The following is an 18,007-nucleotide window of genomic DNA, read 5'->3' as shown; positions in this document are numbered from 1 at the left end:
GTGTGCATTGGGCTGTGTCTGTGGATCACCTGGGAGCTGTGCTTAGCCAGAGTCTACTCAACTCAGTATCTCTGGGGTGAAGCATAGTAACGCGTGTTTATAAAGATCTCCAAGTCTGTCTGGTACAGCATCGTTTGACCCAGCAAATGGGAAACAATAACTGAGCATACTAAGAACATAAGTTGCAACTTCTTTATCTGCTATTCAAGGCTTTTAATTATGTCCAATTTTATTCTCCCAATTTTGTCTGATATTTCTCTCCTTAAATCCTGCTAGAAGGTTTTCACTGTTCTTTAGTTGGACTGTGCTTTTTCTTGGTTTCCCATGGTAAAATGTTCTCCCTTGTAATTGCTGATCCTTTCTACCACACAATTTGCTTCTTTATCCATTCCTGTGTTCATTGAGACAGCATCTCATGTAGGCCAGGGTGGCCCCACACTGTGGAAGGCCTTGAACACCTACAAAGGACCCTCCCAAGTGCAGAGATGCCGATGCACACTACCCTTTCTGGCTTTGTCAGACCGTATCACATCATCCTGCTGTCTTCATTTTCAATCCCTATCAGTACGTTTGAGATTTTATAACTTGCTCATTTATATGGTTATTTCAGTAGAGTTTAGCTTCAAATTCAACAAGGAGATTTATAAAGGGTGTTAAATCCCTTCAGTTACATGCTTAATAAGTAGTCACATTTAAATAAATTCATTTAGTTTCATTGTTCTGTTTTTCTAGCTGTGTCTCTTTCATGTATATTATATCAACTTAAAGGAGAGGTCATAATTGCTTAAAAACAATTGGTTTCCGAAGCACAGTTTCTTCCCATCTTCTGGACTCTTCCTGTTTTCCTTTGGACTAGCAGGAGAGACGGACTCTTTGCTCACCCCACATTTGTCAGGGTAGTCATTGCTGTCTGTCTAAGCAGTGCCGTAGTTTCTTCCAAAAATTGCATATTTTCCACATTTTTTCTTATCTGCTTATCTTACTATTAAAATTTTTGTAAAATTTATGTATATAGATGTTTTCTTTGGGTGTGTATGTCCATGCACTATGTGCATGCCTGGTATTGTGGAGGCCAGAAGACTACATCAGATCCCCTGGAACAGTTGTGAGCCACCAGATAGATCTAGGGATTGAACTCGGGTCCTCTAGAAGAGCAACCAGTGCTTTTAACCACAGAGCTACCTCTTTAGCACTCCCCATCCCGCACGTGCGCGCACACGTGCGCACACACACACACTTTAAAATCAGCTTTCTTCCTGGGAGTTTAAGAACTATTAGAGTCTCAGAGAGGGTAGGGTTTGTTTCATTATGACCTGTTTGTTTGTCGGAAAGGCAGAGGTGTTGACTAACTAAGCTTGTTCTCTCCCTTTGTCTGTTTTTATAGAACAGGAATACCAGAGAGGATGGGACTCACTCATAGCTCATCTCTTGGGGAAGCTCATTCCCTCTGGATCATGTTTAAGATTTGTTATCGAGCTTTACAAAGTACTGGGCTTGGCAGCTAAGGTTTTCTGGGTTGTTATTTTTAAGCTAGCATGTAATAGATTGCTCTGTGTGAGAACAGGCTGTCTCAGGCTGTCAACTCCAGCCTACTTCATTCTGACTTTTGTTTGCTGTTGTTTTGTTTTTGAGGCACAGATTCCCCATACACCTCAGCCTAACTTGAATTTACAATCCTCCTGCCTCACCTTCCTGAGAGTGCTAGGATTACAGGTGCATATGCATTATACCTGGCTCAGACTAGTTCTTAAAGTTTTGAATTATTTTATAGCAGAAGTCTTTGTTCAGTGGTTATCCTTGTTTCATTAAAGTTAGTTTAGACCACCTGAGTATTGTATTTCTGTTGTGCCATAGTAATTCTCTTAAACCTAAAGTCAGTTCCTGCTTTGTTCTGACAGCATTAAAAATGACAGGAGCCCACATCAAGGGCTAACAGAAAACATCAGCACAAGACAGGATTTCTCTGAAGCAGCTTTCAACTGTAAAGGGTTGTATCGTATTCCCCAGGTGACCGTGTTAGGTGTTAGGTATAATCTTAGATGACAAACACAAGAGAACCTTCATTAAAGTGGTTCACAGATAAAGACACCTAGAAGCACTTTCTTCCATGAATCGAAGCAATTCTTCTTTTCTTGGTAAGACATTTGAACATCTGAACCTATCTTGGATCATAAACACACAAATATATTCTTGAATAGTATAGCTCAGGAAAATTGTGTTGTCTAAAAAGGTCTCTGATTTTCTCCTTCCCCCATCTTTATTCTCCCCACCCCCAATCCCAGCGCTTGTGCTGGCTGCCAGCCATAAGTAGTTGGGTTAAAAACAGTATGACTTACAGGCCCTGCCGCTGTCCGACTGTCTGAGTCCAGTGCACTCGCTGATGCTCTGAGGTGAGATTAGTTTCTGATTTGTCGTTCCTTGTGTTCAGGAAGTCGTTTCATAGCATCATGAAAGTCAACATCATGTTTGGCAAATTAAGAAAATAAGAATAGAGTATTTCTAAAATCCTCTTGTAAAATGTTACAGAATCTATGTTTAACACTGCTTTTACAAGGGAAACTAAAATAACGAACATATTGACTGAAAATTAAAATGACTAATCCAGCTTTGTATTAAGCATCTTTGCTGAGACGAGGGCTGGAGGGGGTCTGGCGTACCATTGCCAGGCCTTCTGAGTTGTTTCTGTATCAAATTAGGAAGATGAATATATGAATAATAAGGGATATTTTTCTTGAAAAAATGCTTGAGGTATTTTTAACTTAAGGTATTGAAGGATGATCAGATACTATACAAGCTAGTTCTTGCTATTGGAATTTAATTTTCTTTATTAGGAAAATCTGGGAGAGTATACTCTCCTTTACACACACACACACACACACACACACACACACGCTTTATCAAGTCATAACAGGGTTTCAGTTCAGTTGGCTTCTGTCATTTTCACTTTCTTCTTTGAGGAATATAGAGCCAATTTTCTGTATATTTTAATAAGTGTATAATAAAATTATTGTCATAATATACCAGTGAATGGCTCAGTGAGTAAAAGTTTCTTCGACCAAGCCTGGCAGTCTGAGTTGTCAGACTGCCCCAGGGTCCCTGCATGGTGTAGAAGGAAAGGACCAGTTCTTGCCACTTGTTCTCTGACTTCCACAAGTGTGCCATGGGTGATTGTGCTTCCCTACTTGCACATCCATGGTTGTGCATGCGTGCACACACAAATAAATGTGGTTTAAATTCTGGTCACCATAGTGGCTTATATTTGTGCTTTCTGTGCATTAGGTAACATTTAACAGTGTTTGTTAGAAGGAAATTACTATCTTTTTTAAAATATTTATTTATTATGTATACAATATTCTATCTGTGTGTATGACTGCAGGCCAGAAGAGGGCACCAGATCCCATTACAGATGGTTGTGAGCCACCATGTGTTTGCTGGGAATTGAACTCAGGACCTTTGGAAGAGCAGGCAATGCTCTTAACCTCTGAGCCATCTCTCCAGCCCCCGGAAATTAATATCTTTATGTACTATGAACTATTCCATGTAAAGTGTAAAATATACTTGACTTTTACAGAATAATAAAATCAGTATTTATTTACACAGAAGTGCAGATTGAGATGGGATCACTGTAGTGCGTAGACGTCCTCAGCTCTACCCTCTAATCCCCATTTGCTGTCACACCTGCTCATCCGATGCCCACAGTCCTCACCTTGTATTTATAGTAATGGTATTGTCACGTGTGCATACCTAAGACATTTAGGCTGGTTGGTGGTGGTGCACACCTTAATCCCAGCACTAGGGAGGGAGGCTGAGGCAGGTGGATCTCTATGAATTCAAGGCCAGTCTGGTCTACAGAGTGAGTTTCAGGACAGCCAGGGATACATATTAAAACCCTGTCTTAGGGGAAAAATATTTACTTGGAAGCACTAAGTAGTGTCCAAAGAAAATATTTAGATAAATTTAATAGTTTATTCAAGCAAGAATAACTCATATTTCAGGCAGCACTAGGTATCATAAAAAGAGATTCAGAGTTCTTTGCAATGTGGACAGTGAATAGATAGAATGAAGAAGTGGGGTACAGAATAGCTTTTTTTCTTCTGTGAGCATGGCCTGATCAGTTGGTTGGCCTGTGACTTGCGAAAGAAAGCTCAGTAGCTTTAGTGCCTTGGCTGAGATCTGGCTTTCTGTTGCATATTAGACCAAATTAAGTTTGCATTCACTTGTAAGCAAGTTGTTTTATAGTTCATTCTGTAGGAACTCAGTTTGAATACTTTCTGCCTATTTAACAAGTTTGATGTGGGATTCCCCTCTGTATGCTGTGAATATATTTTATTACCATTGGTTAATAAAGAAGTTGCTTTGGGCCTGCACAAACAGAATAGAGCTAGGTAGGGGAAACTAAACTGAATGGTGGGAGAAAGAAGACGGAGTCAGGGAGATGCCATGTAGCCCTGCCAGAGACAGACGCCAGGACAGAACTTTACCTGGTAAGCCACAGCTACGTGACGATGCAGATTAATGGAGATGGGTTAGTTTAGGATATAAGAGAAAACTAGAAATATGCTTAAGCTATTGTCCAAACAGTATTGCAAATAATATAGTTTCTGTGTGATTATTTCAGGAGTCTGGGCAGCCGGGAAATGAAAAAGCAGCCTCTCCCAACAGAAGTTTACTTGCTCAGAAGGGGCAATATTACCAGAGAAGAATAAGCCTATATACTCTGTGGGTTATAGCTTATCTTTGAATTCTTTGAGAATTTAATAAGAGTCTTGTTATGGTTTGAACATACATGAATCCAGAGGTTCATGTCTTTCAGGCATGATCCCCAGATATTGGTGCTATTGAGAGGTAATTGGATCCTGAGGGCTCTCAGTTCATCAATGGATTAAACCATGATAATCCCCTAGTTCTGAACAGACCAGTAGAAGGTATGTCTTGTCTGTAGGCTTTCCTCTAGCCTTGGCTTCCTGACTTCTGCGAAGTGAGCAGGTTTTGCAACATGCTTCTGCCATCATGATGTTCTGTCTCACTACATGCCTTAGCAACGGGACAAGCCAAAACAAACATGGACTAAAACCCTCCTTTCCTTTCGAATTGCTTCTGTTGGTTATTTTGCTATGGTCATAGAGGTTCTCGGAGAAAAGATTGGGAAGAATCATTATTAGTGAGTCTTGAAATACTGGGGTTCAGCATTGCTTGCAATTTGGTTCTGGACAATCAGCAGAAGTATTTTGTACCATGTAGCTCACAATATCCTATCAAGAATAAATGAAAAGTAGGACACTTGGTTGTGCTAGAAGTATTCTCAGCTAATTCAAATGTGGATGTAGGAAAAGAGACAGTTCTAGTGTACTCTAGGACAAACTTAAGGTCAGAGAAGAACTTGGGCAAAGCTGATCCAAGCACTTCTCTTTGAGAAAGATGATGCCCTGGCAAGGGACTTTTTGGTGAAAGTAGCTCTTTTATATTTGGTGATCTCTTATATGCCACACACTGTTTGTTTATTGTTACTTGATGTATAGTATATATGCTGGCACAGTCTTTCAAACCTGCTCTCCTGGGACAGAAGTAAGTTCTAGAGAAAATTATTTGCATGAGTATTTTCTCAATTCTCTTGACAAAAAAAGACAATAGTATGTGTTTGGAGATGTTACAGAGACTTGGGAGATAGTGAACTCATCCCGAACAGTGGATACTGTGTAGTACATTGGATTCTACTGTAGAACCAGAACTGACAAGAGGTGCACTAGAGAAATCTTTAAAAAGCAAAGAAAATAAAAACATGCATGAAAAGTTGTATTTTGAGTTCTATCATGTCTTAAAAATATCTTTAGTATATTCTAGTTCATAATGGCATGTTGGGTTTCTAAATGAGGCATCATTCTCCTTGAGATAGTGAAGGCATTGCTTGTATGTCAGGCTTGTATGTTTCTAGCATTATTAATGAATATTTAAAAATATTAATCAGCCCATTTGACACGTGATCCAGCGTAATTTGCTACTGTGAATTTTGTACAAAAGAACTATTTGATATAAATACTGGCATGTGACTGGGCTTTCGTGCCTCTGCACGGCCATGACTGTTCGTTACTCTCAAGTTCAGCTGTCAAATGTGTGTTGTAGATGTATTCCCATACTTGTTTATATTCTTTAGAAAAACTTCTTTCCTCTGTCATCCCTTGAATTGTAGGAGAGAACACATTCTAATATTTTCACCTTGTCATTTTCAACCTGGACCCTTGGTAAACTTTACATAATAATCCTATAATGATACTCTTAGCATTTTATATTTAAGGAAATGGAGACTCATTAAATTTAAATACTACCTAACTATTAGAGGATAATACCTTTTGTGATAATATCTTTTTTATTCCTTGAAAGGCAAGCACCAACTACATGAATTAATCATACTTCTCTCTTTGTCTCCAGTGACTATTAGTAATTTACATTTTATGATATGGGGATGAGGAAAACAGAGATCCTCTCCCCTCAGACAACAGAACTGCAGCTTTATGGGATTGGCCATAACTTTCCTTTCACAATAATTTTGAAATACCTTTGCTAAGGAAAAAATGCATATCATTACATAGGAATTCAGTTGTGTTTTGTTTCTTCGTTTTTGAGACAGGGTCTGTAGCCCTGTGTGACCTGAAACTTACTATGTAGACCACCTGTTTCTGCCCCCTGAGTGTTGGGATTAAGGCGTGTATTACCATAAGTGTCAGAAATTGAGTTTCTAAATGCCTTTTCTAATAAGGAGGGGAAACACTCTTAGATTTATATGGAATAATGTTTTATATGAACCAAGATGCAATCTTGATGTATGTGCATGGTAAAGAAGAAACTGAATCTTAGGACAAAAATTCTTGTAAGATTAAATCATCAAGTTTAATTTGAATGAAGTAAGGTATAGGATAAGGCAAAAGTAATTTAATAAAATGAGAAGGGTTCTTGGGAATTTTAACAGTTAGGCATAAGGAGACAGTATAGTTTATTACTTTCAAAATAGCAAATTATTTGTTTTTAAGTGGGCCAAACTCATTGGTAGATTATGAATAGTTCAAACACAATGGAGAGGAACTATAATAGCTAATGCTTCACAGGAGTGTTTAGAGCACACAGCATTATTATGGTGTCATTTTAATCTGCTGTGTTGATTGGCTCGCATTAACGCTGTCTTAATGACTCCTGTATTCCTCCCAGAAGTAAAACGTTTAATCCTCTGCTTTAGCAGTTGTGATCCATCAGAATTGAAAGAATATCTTTCCTTATGAATTCTTAATCATGGCCAAAACAAGCGACAGATTAGATACAAATCTAGAAGCTTCAGGAAAGGTAGAAGAAAGTATAATGTTGAGATCTACTTTTGAAGTAACCAAAAGCTGGAAAGAAAAAGAGTCGGAAGAGGAGGGAAGTGTGGCCACATACTACAATCACATAATAGATGTGGTTGGTAAAAGGCTCGTCATTTTGAGAAGAGACCCTGTTACTTAATCCAAAATGGCTAAGTATTGATCTTGCTTTGTTTTGCTAAGGCAGCAACTCAGGGGAGGGCATCATTGTCTTGATAACAAACGTAAAACATTAGTGGGATAGCCCTTTAATCAATTCATTTGTAAAAAAGAAGTCTGTAGCTTGGCTCCCTGCCTTCCCTGTCAGTCGCCCTATCTGTTTATTGCTGATTTGACAGTCTCTAGTTCTCCTTTGCTGTTAAATGTGTGTGTCCTTTGTTTGTGCTGGTGGGGTTTGCCACATTTGGATGTGAAAGAAAAGCCTGTCTTGCTTTATTGGGCTAATTAGCCCTCTGGGTGAACATATATATATTAAACAGACCTCTTAAACCATGAAAGAAGAGAGTTCACAGCAGCGTAGATTTTCTTCATGTGCTGGGGTTTCGTCGGTTTTATTTCCTCCACGAATTGATGGCCGAAAGCTTGTCCGGAATGCTTCATTTGGAGGATACAATGAACTTTCTCCATCCTTGCAAGGTTTGTTTGTCTAATCTTGCATTCTTGCCTTAATTTCTTGCATATTCTTAATGAAAATAAGCCAGCAATTTTAAAATCTTAATGTGCTTCATGTAAACAATTCTCTTTTGAAAGCTTAGCTTTCTGTCCCTGCCTCTCTGTGGCTGGGCTTCCCATATTCTCTCTAAAACTTGAGCTAACGAGGCAGTGAAATAAGAACCTTGATTTCTCATTGTGTGCGTTTTGATTTCGCTGTAGAAGTAAATTAAAGCATTTCTGAATTTGACATAATACACATGTATTTCTATAAAGAAATGGTATCGATGGAGGTTTTAGCAGAATAAACCCAGTTATTTAACACTAATATTTAGCCATTTCTGTAAAGTGATAATTATAATTGATGTTCAACGTATGTGCTAGTCTTAGTCTTTTAATTCTTAACTATAATAACTTTCTCCATCTGTGTATATATTTGCTTCTAGGCTTATTCATGTGAAGATATTTTTTGCTAAGAATATTATGTTGTATATACAGTAATATTAAATAAAATTAGATGCTTTACAGTTATCATTTAGGCATTAAGTGATTGATCAATAAGATATAAACAACTTGAGCTTTTATTTGAAAATGATTTATTGAGGTAAATATTAGATTATACATTTTACTTTAATTTTTTATATTTTCAGATTATGAAAATTAAATTAAAAATACAGTGTTTTCCTACATTAAATTTTAAAATATTCATCATAAAGAAAAATTGACTAGAACTTTTATGTATTTTTCTGACATTTACATTTGTTGAATTTGCAATAGAGTTTCTGTTTTATCCATAACCTTTTATTTTGGCTTTTTGTAAACAATCATGATGATAAGTTTATGCATTATTTTGAGATACCTAAGCAATTAAATACTATGAATTCACTAATTTTATATTCTTTTTAACAATGTTTTCAAAAAATATCCATGGTTCTAAGCTGTACCTAAATAGCATAGGCTTTGAACAGTATTTAATCCGTATTGTCTTCTTAGCATAGTGTGGTTTTATCATGCGTCTTGTTTATGTCCTTAAGTAGTGCACTGTTTGGTGTGTTTTTATTCAGAAGTGGCTTTCAGATATAGCATATTGAAGCTTTTAGGTAATGTTAAGTATTGCCTTTGCTTATGCGGTGGGACTTGGTTCTCTTTTTGTATTTGTCTTCTCGACTGTATTTTTTTTTAAACCGTTGCTAGATATAATAGCACATACCATTTGTTGACCTTCATACCACAAATGTGTTTAGTATTAAGGACTAATCAGTGACCTTAGTATTAAAATAATAGAAAATTCACTATTGTGACATATACTTAATTACATGATTAAAGACATAATTGTAAGTTTAGTACATTCAAAGAGTGTATTTAAGATAAATTTTTGATAGTTCTGTTTTAATAGATGAGTAAATGATTTGCTGTGTCTCTCAATTCTTCCAGTATAGAAAATCATTTAGGGTTGCTCCCATATTCTGTGATAAAGGCTCTTCAAAATACCAGCTTTCTCAGTTAAGCAGTCGAATCAGGTGCTCTACAGAAAGGACTTTTGTTATGTATTTAAGGTAAAGGTAAAAAGAAATACACGTGCTGTCTTTGAGTTACCGAAAGTTATCCTAAATGCATTTGCTTTCATCTAATAGCATAAGAGTAGAAATTAGTTCTACACTGTTGATATTTAAAGGTAACTTTGTCTTACATGTTAATTTTTTATTTTAATTTTCATAGGAAAGTTGGTCTGTCTCTGCTTCCATCTCTTTCTCTCCCCTTACTGTTCTACCCTAAGTGTGTTGTCTTAGCCCTGATAATGAGCTGTATCCCAGAGCTCCTGCCTTGCTTGTGTGCTCATAATAGCACTGTGGTGCAGTGGGGTTTTGCTTAGTTTAAGTCTAATTATGTCTCTAAATCTTAGCTCTTATTTTCAGCTATGATCATTGTACTTGTTTCTAGAATACTACCTAAGAATTGTGGGAAACCTTTAGCAAAGAAATCACCTATAAAAGGCTGTAAGCTTCACTGAAGGCTTTTAAAAATTCTTTTTTACTTCTTAGATTTAAAAACTTGCAATTATTTGTGACTGGAGAGATGGCTGAGTGGTAAGAACGCTGGCTGTTCTTGAAGAGGATGCAGGTTCAATACCTAGTACCCATGTACATGGTGGCTAGCAATGTCTGTAACCTGAGTTCCAAGGGTTCTGACACCCTCTTCTGGTTTCCTTGCATATCAGGCTTGCACATGGTACATATAAATACATGTGGGCAAAATACCCACACATATATAATAAAAATTTAAAAATATTGATTATTCATTGTGTGTGTGTGTGTGTGTGTGTGTGTTTGGGGGCGGGAGCATGCTATGCGCTTGTGTGGAGGTCAGAGAACAACGTGCAGCATTTGGTTCTCCACCCTGCAGGCCTTAGGGTTGTACATGAGTTGTCATGCTTAGTGTGGCAGCAAGTGCTGCCCTCTGCTTCTCCATCTTCTGCCTCCCTTAGGAGTTTTTCCCACGCAAAGTTTACTTCTCAGATAGTCAGCATAGTAAATGTTTGTGATAATCCTATATTTTCTGAGTAGATAGCTGTTAAGCCTGCATTTGTAGAAGTATATCCAATTTTTAAAAGATCAAAGCAACATAATTTTTTATGTTATATCTAATCATTAATGATCAGCAAGCCAAGTTTGCTCCTGCAGTGCACCGCGTCAATGATACATAGCCTTGAGGAAGTTGGTTTACTTATAACCAGTATCCTGTTCTACTAGAAATAAACTCTATGTACTAACATTACAGACATTTTTCTAATGTCAGATTTATTTAGATGAGAAACTAAAGGTATAGAAGCTAAATAAAGCGACATGGATTTATAATTGCATGATGGATGAGTTCTATTCAGGGAGTTCTTGTGAGCCTATGACTGCTCCAAATGTGAAAACATTAGAACAAAAGGATAGCTGTTTTAAATGCCAATTTGTGTGTGATTAATTTGTGTTTGAGAACTGTAATTAGGGAACTCTTTCGTATTAGCTTTGAAGAGAACATTTTGGAAAGGTATCAATATGTTTTGTTTTTAGAGAGTGCCTATGGCGCTCTCTTTAGACTCTTCCGGCATTCTCCCCTAGAGCTGAGTGGAACCACTGGGCTGAATTCCTTGCTCGTCCAAGGTCTACAGCTAAGGAATGGTGGTGCCAGTGCTTGACTCCATCGCTCGCTCTCTTCGCTGTCCCTCCGCCTTCACCAGAAGCAGTTAGTGCAGGGCTACCCGTCTGTGTTTAGGTGCTTCGCTCCTCTCTAGACAGTAACTTTTCCTGCCAAATGAATAATAGGGAACAGTGAACTGGGCACTTGAGGGCTCAGCCAGGCTCTCCCTGGGCAGTCTTGGCTTTCCTGGAACTTGCTATGTAGACCAGGTTGGCCTCAAACTCATAGAGTTCTACCAGCTTCTATTTCTCAAGTGCTGAAGTTAAAGGTGTGCACCACCGTACCTGGCCACTACTAAATACTTTTGACAGAGCCCCAGAGGTCCTGATAAATAGACTTTCATGGCCTAAGTTTTAAAGAAAAGGTCCTGATAAACTTGAACAGCAGATTTTTTAAAAAAGCGTGATTATTCTGTACCCTTTTAGGAGTTCAGATCTATCCAATCTTACAAGAAGACCTAGTATAAACACTGGCAACGATTTTTTACATTACTGCCTTAGAATTTCCCTTGGAAACCCAGAGTGCGATTTGAAAATTTTTTAGTTTTAGGGCTTTTTTAAACTCTAATTGAAATTCAAAAAATGTAGTCAGATTTGCATATTTTAGAAAGCATTTAACTTCACTCATTATAGTTAAAATTATAAATAATTGGAAGTTATTCATATGATATAATATGAAACTATTTCATATTATATCATAATACTTCAAAGTATAAGGTTCTATTAAATGGAATTCTTTGATTTAACAAGTAATATGTGATCTAGGTTCATGAATGTCATTTTCTAACATTTGGAATGTTATATATCATTTGCATTTTTAAAGTTTTCTTTATGACTGGGGGATGGCTCAGTTGGTAAGTTACTCTCTATGAAGACATGAGGACCTGGGTTCAGATCTCCAGTACGCTGGTAAAAACTAGGTACAACAGAACATGCCTATAAGCCCGGTCCTGGGGAGGTGGAAGCAGGAAGATTTGCTGGGGTCTTCTGGCCTTGGGCAAGCTCTGGGTTCAGAGAAAGACCTGTGGTTGGAAAGACACTGACCTCAGCCTCTGAACATACATTCAGGAAATTTATTCAAACATACATATGAGCACACATGCAATCACATACACAGTGTTTAATTTATAGCTGTATTTCATTGATGTTATGTTTTAAAATAATATATGGATGTAGGCGCAGATGGACATTTTTCATAACATAGTAAATGCATTGATGTAGATTGAGCTGAGACTAGAACAGTACTGGTAGAGAAATTGAAGCCTATTCATGAGAGCAAAATTAGCACAGAAATATCCTGTGTATATTTAGAGGTTCTTTGAAGTTATGTTAGTCATTAGTATTGAGAATTCTTTATTGCTATATTTATAGCTTCGAATACATTTTTAAAATTTCTACTTTAATTTTGTAACTTTTAGTGTACTTTTATATTTAAGTTCTAAATTCCTGTAAATTTTCATCTAAAAATCCGTGTTGCATTTATGAAAATTTCCCCTTCTCTATATTAGAACTGAATACTTTTTATTTTTTCTAGAGAAGTATTTTCTCATACTACAAATTTAATTTAGTAAAAATATCTGAATAGTTGGTACTGTGGGCACATGCCTCACACCAGGGCTGGTGGGTTGGTTGGTTGATTGATTGAGTTTTCTTGCCTCTTTCTTCCCCTCCTTTTCTTCCCTTTTTTTGTTACTTCTTTCTTCCCCCTATCTCCTCCCATGTCCTCTCCTGTGTTTCTTCCCTCTCTTTGATATATCCTTTACTGAAAATTTATTTCCCACCCTTCTTTATTGCCTTCAGGAATATCTCTCCAGTTTGACAGGAAGAGAGAAAAGTTAGTTTGGATGCTTCGCTGTCACTTCAGAAGTCAGCTCACTGGAGTTCTGGGGATATGTCTTGCCGAGTAGAGAGCATTTCTAGCATGAACTTGATGTTGATTTTGACTCCCACCCCATTGCTGTATACACTGGGTGAAGTGGTACTAACTTGTGTAAACTCAAGGCAAATCAGAAGTTCTGGGTCTTTCTTGGCCCCACAGCAAGTCCAAGGCCAGCCTTGGCTACACGAGGACCTGTCTCAGAGGAGAGAGAGAGGGGATGGGGAATTAAGAAATGAGCTTGCTAGGAGGAAAGCTCTGAGTGGATGGTTTCATGTAAAGTGGTTCAGTAGCACAAAAGCAGTATTCAGCTTGACATTGGTGACTCAATTGCCTCTCTCTGAGTTAATTCTTTTGAAATACTCACTTTTATTCTTTGAGAATTCACAATGCATAAAACATAGTTCTATTATATGATCATATTCACCCTCCAGGCTTCCCCCAACTCTTCCCAGATATACACCCTTCTTCCTCCCTCCACTTAACTTCCTTCTGTATTTTGTTCTTTTAATTCTTTTTAATGTATACATGTGATTGATTGAGGTGATGAATACTATGTGTGTATTTGTGCAGAGGCCAGAAAGGAGTGACGGAGCCCTTGGGCTGGAGTTGCAAGCAGTTATGAGTTGCATGATGTGGGTGTTAGGAACTGAACTCAGGACCTTTGGAGGAATAGCAAGTGCTCTTAAGCCTTGAGCCATCTCTCCAAGCTCCCACCCCCTGTAAAACAAAAACACACAGAATCTAGTTTGGCTCTACCTTAATTTTAAAGAAATACAGTGCGATGCCAATAAGCCATAGTAGTTTGAGCTCAATAAGCACAGATAAATATCAAGACTATCTAAATGGAATGACTCGTATTTACTCTTTAACATTATGACTGTATATTCAAAAGTTGTAATAATTGAATATTGGCATTTCCCCCCAAAGGTTTTGAAAGAGGAAAAGAAGATATTTCTCAAAATAAAGATGATTCTTCACTTTCAATGTCAAAGAGCAAGGTAGGCATATTATTGTTCCCAATGTATAATAGTACATTTTCCCAGTATTTAAAGTGAAGATACTGAACTGAAATCCTGTAAGTGTTCATAAGAATTCTTATGTTGGTATGTCTCAACCTTGTAGTATATATGAAAAGTATAAAGGTCTATACTCGGACTGATTGAGGTGCTATTGAGTATTTGGAAAGTACTGATTAGTAGCTATTGCTCTCTTCAGAGTGATACTAGTTTTGGTATGTGGGCTACAGCAGGATATCTCAAACTGGAATCTGGGCGCTCCATTCAGAGATGCCTCAGACTTCATGGTTTTAACAAAACCCTTTTTAGGTATTTTAAACTTATTTATATGGCAGTCAAAATACATATATTTTCCAGGTAATGAATAAAGATGTTTGTAGTACTATCCTATAATTAAAATAGGGCATGATTATTCTAAATCAGTATTTTTTTAAAAACCATAATGATGTGGTGCCCCCCATAGATGGATAAAATTGAGTGAGTTTTCAAAATTTGTCAAGGGATTTGACTTTCGGCCTTTTTTTCTGATAAGATTTAGTAGCAGCAACAAGAGCTTTTGTTTTTTTTGTTTTTTTTTTAAAGATTTATTTATTTATTATGTATACAACATTCTACCTCCATGTATGTCCACACGCCAGAGGGTGCCAGATCTCATTACAGATGGTTGTGAGCCACCATGTGGTTGCTGGGAATTGAACTCAGAACCTCTGGAAGAGCAGCCGGTGCTCTTAACCACTGAGCCATCTCTCCAGCCCCAACAAGAGCTTTTGTAAAGGCTTTGGAATTCACTTCAATGGTTGGAAGAAGCCTCTTCTTTCAGTGAACTTACTGCTAATTGCAGCAGTGGGCTTTGCTCATCCTGCTTTGTATGTTTGCTCCTGTTCTTGGGAATAGTTGAGAAGATTATACAGTATGTTTTGATGCATGTTTTGTACATACTATTCATAGTTTAAAAGTACTTGTAGCTTAAAGGTGCATGTTGAATAGCACATTTTACTTACTGGACATATATGTACAGGTACATATGGAGGCCAGAGGACAACCATGGTTGTTTTTTCTTAGGCACTATCCATCTTTTCTTTAACACACAGGGTCTCTTGTTGTCCTGGAATTCACCAAGTAGGTGAGACTAGCTACAGTGGGCCCCAGAGAATCCGCCTCCCCACTTTTCAGCATTAGAATTACAAGCACACATGGCCATACCTGTCCCGGCTCCCACCACTATCTCCTGTGGTATCTGGGGATCTAACCCAGGATCTCATGCTTTCCAAGCAAGTATTTTACCAAATGAGCTGTCTTTAAGAACCAGTGCCTTGTATTTATATAGCATTTCTTTTCTTACTCATTGCAAGGTTCGTAGCTGAGTCCCCTATAATAAAAGGCATATTAACAAGACAAAATATACATATTTATTTAATGCTAAGTATAGACATTAATTTCCAAGCTTTCATTTCCCAGCCGACCAGACCCAAATAATGACACAGAAACTATATTAATTACAATACTGTTTGACCAGTGGCTTAGATGTATTCCTAACTAGCTCTTACATCTTCAGTTAACCCATTTCTATTCATCTATGTTTTGCCATGAAGCTGTGGCTTACTGTTAAGGGTTCTGGCATCTTTTCTCCTTCAGCGGCTACATGGCATCTCCTGATTCCACCAACTAACTCACTCCATCCATCCATCTATCTATCTATCTATCTATCTATCTATCTATCTATCTATCTATTTATCTATCTATCTATCTATTTTCCTAGCTCTGTGTTTGGATTTCTTGTCTGGGTTTACTCTGCTAAACCATTGGCCAAAATAGCTTTATTCATCAACCAATAAAAGCAAAACATACAGAAGGACATCCCACTTCCTTAAGTGCCATGTTGAAGCCTTCAGAAGTGAAGATAACCCTTCTCCCAAAGAAACAAGCAGGGAAACTTGTATGAGTACAAGTATGGTTGAGCAGAAATAACAACGAAAGGATTACAGATCTAAACCAGTTGTGCACTCCTTGTCTGGAGTGCAGCGCTCTAGGTTCAGTTCCCAGCTCCATATAAATAAATAAACAAACAAACAAATAAATAAAACACATGAATAAATGAAAAAAATGTTCTAGTTGGCTTTTAATTGTTGTGACAAAACACTGACCACTAGCTCTCAGGAGGAAAGAGTTTGTTTGGCTTACATGTCATGTCACAGTTCATCTTTGAGGGAAGTCAGAACAGGATCTCAGTCAGGAACCTGGAGGCAAGAACTGAAGAAGAAACTGTGGGGAAAAAAAGTACTGCGTACTGGCTTGTTTAGTCTTCTCTGTTATATATGCCTGGACCACCTGCCCAGGGGTACACTGCCCACACTGAACTGGACCTTCCTATATAGGTCATTCATCAAGAAAATTCCCACAAGCCAATCTGATGGCAGTAATTCTTCAGTTGAGGGTCCTTCTTTCCAGGTGACTCCAGTTTGTGTCAATTGACAGAAACTAAATAGCAGAGAGGGTAATGTTTGTGGGGATTCTTGGTGTCTCTGTGTCTCCAAGTATAGAAGAACATTTGCTTCATGAAGGGAAGTGTTAGATTTCTTTTATGGCCTGTTTCCAGGAAGAAAAATAGTAAGATAGAGCCAGAGAACGGCCTTCTTCCTTCTGCACTGTCTCGTAGTTCCTTCATCTTAAAATAAGCAGATGCTGTTTTCAAGTACTGTGTGCTGGGCTCTGCTGGGCATTTTATACCATCTGCTTTTGTGCTGGTGGTTTTGTTCTTGGAGACAGGGCTTCTCTGTGTAGCCCTGGCTGTCCTGGAACTCTGTTCTTTAGCCCAGGATAGCCTTGACCTCACAGAGATCCACCTGCCTCTGCCTCCCAAGTGCTGGAATTAAAGGCATTCACCACCACCACCCGGCTTATGACTTGCAATTTTTCAAAATTGAAGAAAAATGTATCAGCACCAATGCTAGAAATGCAAAGCTTGTCTGTATGCACTTAGTACCAGAATTGTTGAATATTTGGTGTAACAGAGTTACTGCTCAGAAGCTATAAAACATAAGCACAAAGACCTATGTGGCACAGCTGCTATTTGTCATCATTGTAGCTTGTAGAAATGGAGAAGGGACCGCGGAACTGAACTCTGCAGTCTCTGATGTATACTAATGCCTAAAACAGACATGTGCCTTGTTACCCCTGTGCTTTGTATAAGAGTATCTAATGTGTTGATCTTTAAAATTAAATAGGAAGTTAAAGTCTCCATTATATTAGCTAGGCACATCTCACATGTTCAATAACTACCTGTGGCTAGTGACTGCCCTTTCACACAACTCAAATGTAGTGAATTGAGGAGCAGTCTGGGCTGCATTGGCCCTATCCTGGAGAAACAAACAGAGCTTAGAGAGAATAACTCTTAACAGGGTAACCTTTTGTATTAGTAACATTGCACTTATTCTACTGTTTTTCAAGAGATCTATAGTAGCTAGTTTGTTCCTAGGTGTTTTTATTCTTATTTAAGTAATTTGGGGGAACAAATTTAAATTTTAAAACTTATTTTATTTCAATGTGTGTAGGTGTTTTGCATGTATGCCAGTGCACCACGTGCGAGGTGCCGAAAGAAGCCACAGGAGGGCCTTGGGCTCCCTGGAACTGCAGTTACAGGGAGTTGTGAGCCACCAGGTGCAGCTGGGAATTGAACTCTGCTTCTCTTGAAGAGCAGCCAGTGCTCTTAAAGACCAAGACATCTCTTCACCCCTCAAATAGCATTTTTAAAATGAATTTTTAATCATCCTATGTCCATGACGGGAAGGGACAGTATGAGTAACTTACATAGTAAGATAAATGGAATCTTGTTGCTAGGATAAGGGGTTTCTGTAATATAGATAGATCCCTTTACTTGATCCTCCAACATCTATGAACCGCTTATACGTTTATAAGTTATTACTACCT

At 37.9% G+C, this 18,007-nt stretch overlaps 1 protein-coding gene across 9 annotated transcripts in view; it reads left to right on the top strand.

Moving 5' to 3' along the window:
• Osbpl8 (oxysterol binding protein like 8) overlaps positions 1 to 18,007 on the top strand; it is a 138,694-nt gene that overhangs the window by 72,965 nt on the left and 47,722 nt on the right. For 8 of the 9 annotated variants that reach the window (XM_041665843.1, XM_041665817.1, XM_041665826.1 and 5 more), the window contains one exon: positions 13,992 to 14,062. In XM_041665843.1, coding sequence (XP_041521777.1) covers positions 13,992 to 14,062 — 71 coding nt within the window. Of the gene's footprint in view, positions 1 to 7,825; positions 7,986 to 13,991; positions 14,063 to 18,007 lie in introns of those variants that run through there. The other variant, XM_041665865.1, reaches the window with a different exon arrangement.

Source organism: Microtus oregoni, unplaced genomic scaffold, assembly GCF_018167655.1.
Source record: "Microtus oregoni isolate MIOR12 unplaced genomic scaffold, Mior012 000001F_ref0000356, whole genome shotgun sequence".
Lineage (NCBI taxonomy): Eukaryota > Metazoa > Chordata > Mammalia > Rodentia > Cricetidae > Microtus > Microtus oregoni.
The sequence above is the reverse complement of the archived record's forward strand: the minus strand, read 5'-3'. Positions and strand labels throughout refer to the sequence as shown.